This window comes from Monodon monoceros, unplaced genomic scaffold (assembly GCF_005190385.1).
Source record: "Monodon monoceros isolate NGI ecotype Baffin Bay Population unplaced genomic scaffold, NGI_Narwhal_1 Super_Scaffold_1, whole genome shotgun sequence".
NCBI classification, from domain to species: Eukaryota; Metazoa; Chordata; class Mammalia; order Artiodactyla; family Monodontidae; genus Monodon; species Monodon monoceros.
Window position 1 is genome coordinate 86,636,345 of NW_021703765.1, and position 10,566 is coordinate 86,646,910.

The window sequence follows — 10,566 nt, forward strand, 5'->3', positions numbered from 1 at the left end:
TGGGGGGCGGGGGTACCGAGGTGTTGTGGGCGGGAGCTCCGCGTCGCGCGCCGCCCCGTGGGAAACAGTCCTGGAGGGCATTCAGTGAGCCAGGACCCGGGCTCACTCCGGCCCCTCTCTCCGCAGGACCCACGCTGGGCGAGAAGTCCGAGGCCAAGGCTGGGGCGGCGCCCAAAGTCTCGGGCCTGGAGCGCAGCCGCGAGCTGAGCACCGAGCCGCCCTTCCTGCCCCCTGTGCGCAGCCCCGCGCCGGTCCTGCCCTCCGCCGGCCCCGCGCCCGGCGCCTCGTCCAGCCCACCCGTCAAGAAGGAAGCCCCGGGCCTGCCCCGCCTCACGCCGCAGCCGCCGCCCGCGTCCTTGCAGACCCGGGCCTCCCTCCCGACACACGTGCCTCTCCCCCCGGGCGCCTTCCCGGGCCCCGGCGCGGCAGCGCACAACGGCCTGCACAGCCTCAGGTGGGCGCGGGGCGGGGCCCGCGCAGCCGCAGGTGGGCGCGGGGCGGGGCCCGCGCAGCCGCAGGTGGGCGCGGGGCGCGCCGCCGGCCGGGCACTGAGCGCCCCTCCCTGCAGCAGGAGCAGCAGCGCCAGCAGCGGCGCCAGCCTGGGGCTCGCGAAGCACGCGTCCCTGTCGCCTCACGGGCCGGGCCCCCACCTCTCTACCTCACACTTGGCGCTCCGCTCGCAGGCCCAGCACCAGCACCACGCGGCGGCCATGTTCGCCGCGCCCCCGACACTGCCCCCGCCCCCGGCGCTGCCGGCCAACAGCCTGGTCATCCCAGGACACCCCGCCGGTAGGTCTGGGCGCCGCTGGTGGGGCAGCAGGGTTACTGGTCCCCTCCACTGTGGGATCCTAATCCCCGGGGGGAGGGAAGCGGCCCCTGGGGAGGGGCCAGCCCCCACCCAGCTGGATGGCAGACCCCCAGCAGCCCATAGCGCTAGCAGGCCACCTTGCCCAGGGCAGAGGAAGCTTCCTGCCAGGGCCTCCGATGTGTGTGCGCGCGCGCGCGCGCACACACACACACACACACACACAGAGATACAGGTGCTAACACACGCGTACACGGACACAGACATCCCTTGCTCCATTCTGAGCCCTTGCCAGGCCTGGTCGGGCAGTCTGAGGCAGGGGATTGGTGAAACCTGGAGCTGCTCCGTGGTCATGGCAGTGAGGGCTCCCAGGGCCTGCCGTGGCTCTTCCCATCCACCGTCCCTGGGCTGCTGGGCGGGCGGGGGAGGGGAGGAGGGTTGAATGGTGGAGGAGAGGGGCCCCAGGTGAACAGCAGCTGGCCTGGCCCAGCCTGGCCTCTCCCTCCCTGCCTGATTCCAGCAGGGGCTTCCTCACGGCCAAATCTTAGGTCACTAAGGATTTCTCTGTGGGTCTCCAATTTTTTTCTAAAATCTTGTCGGCCTAGTTTGGGTTGGGGCAGCTCAGTGCCCCAGGATGGGACCAGGAAACTGGTCTGGGGGTGCTGGGACGGGCAGGGCTCCCCTTCAGGGCTGTCTCCGGGGGCTCCCAGGGTGGCTCACGGTGTTCTCTCTTGCCTTTAGATGCCAGCCTGTTGATCTCATTCAGCCAGCCAATCATGTATTGCCAGCCTCATTCGGGGATTCTGATTGGTACTTGGTCACAGGCACCTCTCTTACCTCCACCCTGGGGCCCGCACGTAGCGAGCGGCCACCACGGCTTGGCCTGCCGAAACCGGGAGTGCCAGCAGGTGACTATCCGCCTCGCCCCGCCGGGAGCCCGTGGCCGACGTGCCTCTCTGTCTCTCTCTTTTTCTCTTGTAGATCACGAGCTGCTCAGGCAAGAGCTGAACGCGCGTTTTCTGGTCCAGAGCGCCCCCCTGGGCCCGGGAGCTCTGCTGCGGGCGGAGTTCCACCAGCACCAACACACACACCAGCACACACACCAGCACCAACACACATTCGCCCCCTTCCCTGCCGGGCCGCCCCCGACGCCGCTCCTGCCGCCTGCCGCACCCCCGCCGGTGCGTAGGCTGCGTGCCGGCGGGCGGGCGGGCGGGGGCGGCCCGGGCGCAGGACACGCAGCAGGCACACGCAGACGCTCTCTGCACGCATGCAGGCTGACACCATCCCCTTCCGTTCAGCCATCCGTCCAGCTCCTTCTCTCGTCCCCCCCCCCCCACCCGCCCGCCCCGGGTCATGCCTTGAGGTTCCCCATCCTGAGCCATTCTTTCGGGCTTGGGGAGCACCGCGTGTCCAAACGGCCGTGGGGCCAGTTGCACCCACATGGGGTCCTCAGTGTCTCCACTGGTAGCAGGGCGGCAGGTCCGGAGGCCCGACAGGACTGAGGGGCTACGGGAGCCAGGACTCTTCCCATGTTCCTTGTCCTCGAGGTCTCATGCCCTGAGCCAGCTGCCGTGGGGCAGGGTCCCCTCTGCTCCCACCCAGCTTTGCTTGGTCACTCACTAGTCTGCCAGTGGCCTCGGTGTGTCCTGCAGCCTAACCACCAGCCTTGGGCTCCATGCCCTCGCCCCCGCCCCAGTCATGGCCACAGACACCAGCTGGGCGAGTCTGCGCCTCCCGTGCTTGGACCACTAGAACAGGGAAGGCCAAGGGGCAGCACCCTCGGGGAGCCTAGGGGACAGCTGGCTGAAGGCCACCAGCCTTGCTCTGGCCACTGCCTGGCTGGAGGGCGTGGGTGGGTGCTTGACCAGCGGAGGGTGTCCGCGTGGCCGGAGGCCTCACTCTCTGTCTCCTTCCCTTCCAGTTTGACAAGTACACGCCCAAGCTGGACAGTCCCTACTTCCGACATTCCAACGTGAGTGTCCCTGTGCGCTCTGAGCTCTCCAGGCAGGGTGAGGGGTGTGGAGGGCGGCGGGGCTGTGCCGTGTCCGTGTAGCCTCCCACCCAGTGCAGGGGTGACGGGGTGGGGACCAGAGGGCTGGGCCCGGCGTCCCTGCCCTGGGCGTCCAAGCGTCCAGCGAGGCCCCTGGAATGCCCCTCCCGCCTTCTCTTGCAGTTTTTCCCGCCCTTCCCTCCAGCCGTCCCAGGACTGCCCGCCCTGCTCCCACACCCAGGTCCCTTTGGATCCCTGCAGGGTGCTTTTCAGCCCAAGGTACCAGCTGCTCCCAGGAGGGGGGTGGGCACTGTGGGTGGGGTCTGCAGGACCGCCCCGCCCCGAGCCAGCCCTTGCCATCCCGGGGCAGCTCCAGCCGCCTCGCACGTGGTTGCGTGTGTCGTGACCCCGGGTGGCCCCCAAGGTGTCTTCACCTCGGTGCAGAACATCCTGACCCTTGGGGCCCTCTGTGCCCCATGGGGCCGGGAGAGCCTGGCTTCGCTCGTTCTCACCTCCTGCTGGCAGCGCTCGGGGTTGGGGTATGGATGGCGGCAGCACAGGGGCATCTTCGCTGCAGGAGGCCCAGGCAGGAAGCACCCCCTACGCCCCAGGACCAGGGACTGGGCTTGCTCCGCTCACCTGGCCTGAAGCGGGGCTGCCTTGGCCCTTGGGGAAGCCCCTGGCCTAGGCACGTCGATCAAGAGCCTTTTCAGAAACCTCCGGACAGGATATGGTGGGACTCCAGGCCGCCCCTGGGTGGCGCCTGGGGGCTCTCATGCCGCCTGGGCATGGGGCCTGCAAAGTCATCTCGTGCCCTGTCCGTCTCTCCCCTCAGACTTCAAACCCACTCGAGCTAACAGGCCAGGCCAGTGCTGTTAACACCCTCCTACAGAAAGCCCCCGGGGTAGGTGGCAGCGGTGCCCGTGCCTCCTTCCTTGTCTGGTGGGCATTCCCGCCGGCGTGGCTCCTCGTGGAGGCCCACATAGTCCTCTCCCCCCGACCCCCCGGGGCTGGGCTGCTTGCAGAGCCTGGGTCTAATGCTTCTTCCTCTGTCGATGGCAGGTGTCAGACCCATACCGGACAGCAGTCAGGGTGAGTGTGTGTATGCCTGCTTGCCTCACCTTGGGAGGAAGGGGCCTGGCGGGACCTCAGGGAAGGTCCAAGGCCAGGGAGGACTCTGGGTGCCTCTTGAGTGGCCACAGGGGTGCACTGTGACAGCAGGAATCTGGGGTGGGGGGGGAGCGAGGAGGTCCTGGCCTCAAAGCTGAGCCCGTCGCCCGCCCTGTCGCAGAAGCCCGGGAAGTGGTGTGCCGTGCACGTGCAGATCGCCTGGCAGATCTACCACCATCAGCAGAAGATAAAGGTGAGCCTGAGTGCTCATGCTGCCGGCCAGGCCTGCGGTTCAGAGGCTGCCCCTTGCCCAGGCGCTGTGCTGGGCTGTGAGGGGTTGGAGGTGGGGAGGGGACAGGACAGCAGTGTGTGGGGAACTCAAGGCCACTTCGCACCTGGCCACCCAGGGTGACGCAGGCAGGGGTTTGGGAGGAGCTGACTCTGCGGGCCTCCCCACCATCAGTTGAGTCCTCCCAGTGGGCCGTCGGCCCTGTCCCCTTCTTCCCCCCAGGTGTCTATTAGCACTTGGGCCTGCTGTGTGCCTGGGTTTTTAGCCAGGGGCAAAGATGACCAAAAGCGCTCGCGGAGCCTTCGTGCTCCTGGGGGTGGGGGGGTGACAGGTGGTGAACAGGAACCCAGCTCGAGGCTGTCCCCCTCCCAGCAGGTGGTACCAGGCGCCCTGGCCGAGCGACACAGGGAAGTGGGAGACCTGGGGACCCACAGCTGGGGCAATGGGCTGGGACGGGACCCTGCCCTCGTATCGCAGAAGGGTCTCCATGCTCTCGTCTGCTGTCTCAGATAACACGTTACGGCACGCACAATACTTTCAACTCATCACGTCCTAAATATGCTACAAAGGCCCAGTCACAGAAAGGGATTTATGACGGAGTATTGTGGGATTCAACCTGCAGGTGCTCAGCCACCTAGAAGGCACAGTGAAGGAGGGGGGGCAGGTCCCCAGCTAGGGCCCAAGCACCCGCTCTGTCGCTGCTATCTCGTCAGATACGACTCACCTAGCCCCATGCCTCCTGCGGCCCTTGTGACCCAGGGACGGGCTTCGTAGTGCTGTTTAACTTCAATAAATTTGAATCTTAATACTGAAGGTAAATTTAGTCATCGGAAAACTGGGACGACTTGGGTGTGGGGTGTACGTTTCCAGTTCAATTTTACAAAATCTAAACAAAGTATTTCCAGTGAAAATGTAGCATCCAAATTGAGATGTGTTTTAAGTGTAAAACACACCGGCTTTCAAGAAGCGCATGAAAAGGAGTGGAACACCCCAGTCAGGACCTTCCTGTGTCAGTCACACATGGCGTTCGGTTATCCTGCATCTGCTGAAACGTCGTCAGGATAAATCTTACCTGTCTGTCCGCTCACTGGGCAAGGCCAGCGGAGCAGGTGGCTTCCCACCTTGCTGTCAGCTCACTGGCAGCCCCTGCGTACACTCTGTCCCGCAGATGCAGCTGGGCCCTCACAAACTGGACGCGGGCGCCAAGCTGGACTTGTTCAGCAGACCCCCTGCCCCGGGTGTGTTCGCCGGATTCCACTACCCGCAGGACCTGGCCCGGCCCCTCCTCTCCAGCTCAGGTAAGGCAGCCTGGCTCGTGGGCGCTGGGGGCTCGGCCACCGTGCAGGCCGGGGGGCGGCCGGGCGGAGGCGTTCTCACCTTTTCCCTCCGGCTGCTCGGGCAGCGTTCTTGTTTCTCCGGCCGTAGCTGGTGGGGTCTGGCAGCCTTGCCCTCCTCAAGCTTCTCCCGCTGCGGAGACTCCCCCCCCCCCCCCCCCACCCCCGCCGACCTGAGCCCCGCGTGGACTCTGGCCAGGATGCCCTCCTCTCTGGGGCGTCCTTCCCGCTGTCCCTCCCAGGAAGGGTCTGGCTTTTCTATCGGAACCCGCGTGCTCGCCCCCCAGCAGCCGCGCCCCAGCCTTGCGGCGTCAGGGTCCCTGGGACTACCCCAGGCTCGCAGTGCTCCCAGGACTCAGCACAAGTCACGCTCCAGCTCTGGCTGTGTGCATTGCAGCCTCGGCCAGGAAGAGGGGGTGGGTGGAAATGGGCGGGTGTCTCCCGAGCACTGCCCCAGGGGCCCCAGGACGCACTTCATTCCCCAGCGAGGAGCCATGACAGCAGGGCGAGGTGCTGTCTCCCAGAGAAGCTCGTGGAGACCCACTGCCCAGGGTTCTTACTGGGGGCCGTTCACGTAGGCAGCTCTGCCTGCATGGACCAAAACCCGGACTCCCAGAAGGAAAGCAGGTGCTCACACAGACCACCTTGTTTGCACAAGCAACTGAGCTTCCGTGAGGCCTTCCTATCAGAGGGAAGCGAGAAACCTGCTGGAACCCGAGTTCCCAGGTGCCGGCCGAGGGCAGCCGAGCAGCAGGCCTTTCCGAGGTCAGCGGCCTTGAGCCCTCGCTCCGGGGCTGCTGCTGCTTCCTCCCCAGCTGTCAGGCCCTCAAAGGACGTCACCTCCTCAGAGAGCCCTCCCTGACTGTTCCTCGGACACCTCCCCCCGCCCTCCTCCAGGCTCATGTATGCTCACCCCCACCCGCTGCCCCCTTGCACATGGACACATGGTCCATGCGGGCAGCCCGTCGGCGCACTGGCATGATGGGTGTCACGCTGGCCGGCTTGGTGAGCGTGGCGCCTCTTCCCAGCCCCGGCTCCACCACCCTGATGGCCTCCAGACCCCAGCCAGGCGTCAGGGCCCCTCAGAAAGCAGAGGGCCTCCAATCTGGGCCAGAGCCCACAGGCTGTGGCCTGGGCCCCTCTGTGCGCCTCACCCACCCATGGCCCTGTCGTACACCATCCTCTTTAGCCCTGGGGCCAGCTGTCTTCCGAACTTTGACTTAAGGTCGCTTGGAGGTGAGGTCAAGTTTCTAGCTGGGAGCTCTCTGGGGACTCGAACCTGCGTGTGTCTGGGTGGAGGAGCCCACCTGTGACGCACACAGCGCACCACTGTTGGAGTCCCCACAGGTGGAGGGAGCTGGAGGGACACGAGGGGGCGCCCACGTCACTGGTCTCGCCAGGCACTCACTTCTAGGCTCCGGGGTGGGGCACCCTAAGCAGCAGAGTCGGCCCCTGACTCAACAGGCCCCGTCTCCAGACTGGGCCTACCGGCTGCCCTCCAGGTTCGGTCCTGAGGGGCGTCGGGGGAGCCGGGGCTGTTGCCATCGTGACGCTTGTGGACTGTGGCCTGCAGCCAGGGGACGCCACAGGACGAGCTGCGGCCTCGGGCAGCCGTGACTCGGGCCAGTGTCCGTCAGCACCCAGGCCGCACCCACTGTTAGGTGACCGGGACTGTAGCTCTGGTCGGAAACTCCAGGGCCGCTGGCTTCGGGAGAGCCCCCTGAAGGCTCGATCGCAGGCCGTGTCTCTGCCCTTTTTCCTCTGGGGGCTCCACTGCTGTCAGCACCTGCCTCTCTGCTCCGCCCCCTCGGGGTCCCCCAGGCTCCGGGGAGATGAAAGCCCACCTCCTACCTGGTCACATGCCTGCAGTGGGAGGAACAGCCGCCCAGAGCGCACCCACCCTTGGAAGGAGCCGCAGTCGAGGCCCCGGGTGCACTCCGGCCTCCATCAACCTGTTCCCCTCTCAGGTGCTGCCCATCCCACCACCAACCCGTTCGGACCCTCAGCCCATCCTGGCAGCTTCCTGCCCACTGGTCACTTGACGGGTAGGTGCCCCTTGAGGTCCGTGCGGTCTGGCTGGCCTGTGCTGACCTCAGGGCTGGGGGGGATGCAGGTGGGTGGGGAGATGACCCCAAGAAGCGGGTACTCCTCCGATTGCAGAGGTAGCGCCTGCCAGCTTCGGGAGCCACGGGGTGGGGGGGGGGTCCGGTGCACACGTGGAGACCCCTGAGCCCTCGTTACCCCCACAGACCCTTTCAGCAGATCAAGCACCTTCGGGGGCCTGGGGAGCCTGGGCAGCAACGCCTTCGGAGGCTTGGGCAGCCACGCGCTGAGTGAGTGACTGCGTGACTGCGTTTCCCCCCCCCCCGCGCATGCGCCCTCACTTCGCGCACGCGCATGTGTTCTCCGCGCACGCCTGCGTGGGGCGGGGCCACCCTGACACCGGGCGCACGGACCCCTTTTGCCGGCTCCTTGGGGCACGTGTGGGTCTGAGGTCGGGAATCTCCGTGTGTGTGCGCCTCCCTCGCAACCCGGCCTCACGCTCCCACCGCCACCCACCCCCCAGCTCCCGGTGGCAGCCTCTTTGCCCCCAAGGAGGGCCCCACGCTGCACGGCCTGCCCAGCCCCCGCGAGGCCTGGAACCGGCTGCACCGGGCGCCGCCCTCGTTTCCCACGCCACCCCCGTGGCCTAAGCCTGTAGACGCCGAGCAGGTCTCAGCCCTGACCAACCACGACCGAGAGCTGGACAAGAGCAGGGAGGAGCGGTGAGTGGGGACCCTCCGCTCTCCCATCCTGCCGGCTTCCCGCCCCCGCAGCCCCTACGCAGCTCAGCTGAGCCGCACGTACCTGCCCGCGGGGCACACTGAGCTCTGCTCTCAGTCTCTTTGGTTGGGAGGCTGGGAAGTCTGCATCCTCAGGGCCCGGGAAGACTAGGGGAAGGGGACCCCACCCCACACCCAAGCACTCTCCATTCTGCCTGCACAGAGGACCCTTGCTGGTGCAGGGTCTGGGTAGGCACCATCCAGGGCGGGGGTTCACTCCCTCCGAGGCCTTGGCGGGGACTGTGGGCTTGTGGACCACAGCGGGGCCTCGAGGGAGCTCAGATCAGCAGGGCAGAGAATGCCGTTGCACGCTGCAGCGGGCTGCTGAGCCACCAGGGGGCCCGAGTCTGGGAGGTACACCTGTGGGCAGGTGGATGGGGGCTGAGCTTGTGCGTGCCTCCCTACCCCCAGCCCCATGCGTTGCAGAGCTAGGCCAGGGCAGGGGAGGTGGTAGCCACGTTCTCAGGTCAGTGGCAGAGGCTGGGGCTTGAGTGTTCTTGAGTCGTGGCCAGCCACGTGGACAGGAGCAGAGGGCTCCCTGTCCGGCCCTTCCACCCAGGTCCTGTCCCCCCAATCCTGAATGTGGAGCATTTCACTCATGGGTAGTGCTGCGTGCCAGGCACTGGGTGCACAGGGTGGAGCTTGAGACAGAGCAAGGAGAGAGAGGAGATGACCTAGAATCAGCCTGGAAGACGGTGGGGATGTGTCGCAGAACCCAGGAAGGGTGCCAGGGAGCAGCCCAGGACCTGCCCACCTCCTACAGCCACAGCACTTTCGCCACAGCGGGTCAGGAGCCCAGGGAGTTGCAGGTCCCCCATGGGGACCTCAGGGTCGAGCGGGTGGGGCTCGAGTAGAGTGATGGTGGCCAGGTGCAGCACTGAGGGTCGGGGGACCTGGGGACTCCCAAGGGGAAAAGGAGCCTCGGATCTGACCCAGTCAAGCCCAGCTGCCCTCCCAGCCCTTCATCAAGGTGGGGGCCGTGCCCATCGTGCTCCCAGCTCAGGGGCAAAGGACTAAAAAGTACAGGGTGAAAAAAAAAACAACAGGGTGGCGCCTCGGGTGACAACCAGTCTGCAGTGGGGTGGGTGGAACTATGGTGACCGCAGCCAGGCCACACGCTCCACATGAGGAAGGATTTGCAGGACCCTGTTCCTGCAGCGGGTCTGGGGCCTGGGTGGAACTGCCCTAAGTTTCTCAGCGAAGGACTTGTCCGGGCTCAGGGGCTCAGCGGCCTGGGTCCCCGTGGAGCGCTCTGCGGTTCTGCTGCAAAGTCGGTCTCCGTGGTGCTGGTGGAGGGGAAACAGGCGTGGGGTAACTCTCGTGGGGACGTGGGTTGTGGTCACCACGTGTTGACGGGGTCCCACTAGCAGTGATTCCATGGGAGCCGGGGGTGCTAAGCGGACCCCACACGCACGCACGTAAGGACCCTGAGGTCACTACGGCGGGCAGTGGCCTCGCCGCGTTGAGGTGGGAGCTTGGTGTCAGGGGAGCTCGCTGCAGGGTGTCCCGCCAGACTGAGGGGGGCTGTCTTGTCGCTCCCAGGGACCTCCTGGAGAAGACACGCCTGCTGAGCCGGACCTCGCCCGTGGCCGCTGTGGGCCACCCGGGCAGTGGCCTCCTGCTCCGCGGCCAGGGCGAGCCGGGCCGGCCCGGGGTGCCTGCCGAGCGCGAGGCCGAGCCCCGCGTCAAGGAGAGCCGCTCCCCGGCCCGGGAGGACAGCGCCAAGCCCAGCAAGGCGGCCCTGGGGGACGGCCTGCGCCTGGCGGGCCTCCTGGGCCGTGAGCCGGTGAAGCCGCTCGAGGCGGCGGCCGAGCGGCCCCAGAGCGACGTGAAGGTCAAGGAGGAGCGCGGGGAGGACGGCGACGCGCCCCCGCAGCCCGGCCCGGGCCCCGCGGGCCGCGAGCGCCCAGCTTTCGCCTGGGAGCCGCCGCGGGAGGCCTACCGCGGCCCCGAGCCGCCCCGCCGCGCCCCGCTCGCCCCGGGCCCCACTGCCCTCCTCGAGCCGCCCGAGCGCCCCTACCGCGACCGCGAGCCGCACAACTACAGCCCCGAGCGCTTGCGGGAAGCGCGCCGCGACGAGCTGGAGCGCGCCCGGGCCGCGCACCTGGACGGCGCGGCGCTGTTGCCCACGCTGGGCGCCCTGCACTACCCGCGCCTCGCGCCGGCCGCCGCCGCGCTGCACAACGGGCTCCTGGCGCGGACCCCGCCGGCCG

The 10,566-nt window shown here is 67.3% G+C and overlaps 1 protein-coding gene across 1 annotated transcript in view; it reads left to right on the top strand.

Annotated features, from left to right (window-relative positions):
- The window catches only part of FBRSL1 (fibrosin like 1), a 113,405-nt gene that overhangs the window by 95,618 nt on the left and 7,221 nt on the right, over positions 1-10,566 (top strand). The window contains exons 15-28 of the mRNA XM_029218478.1: positions 127-454; positions 569-789; positions 1,547-1,615; positions 1,787-1,986; positions 2,730-2,780; positions 2,982-3,077; positions 3,634-3,702; positions 3,861-3,890; positions 4,090-4,161; positions 5,366-5,495; positions 7,499-7,576; positions 7,781-7,864; positions 8,098-8,296; positions 9,896-10,547. Of these exons, the coding sequence (XP_029074311.1) occupies positions 127-454; positions 569-789; positions 1,547-1,615; positions 1,787-1,986; positions 2,730-2,780; positions 2,982-3,077; positions 3,634-3,702; positions 3,861-3,890; positions 4,090-4,161; positions 5,366-5,495; positions 7,499-7,576; positions 7,781-7,864; positions 8,098-8,296; positions 9,896-10,547 (2,279 nt within the window). The remainder of the gene's footprint in view (positions 1-126; positions 455-568; positions 790-1,546; positions 1,616-1,786; positions 1,987-2,729; positions 2,781-2,981; positions 3,078-3,633; positions 3,703-3,860; positions 3,891-4,089; positions 4,162-5,365; positions 5,496-7,498; positions 7,577-7,780; positions 7,865-8,097; positions 8,297-9,895; positions 10,548-10,566) is intronic.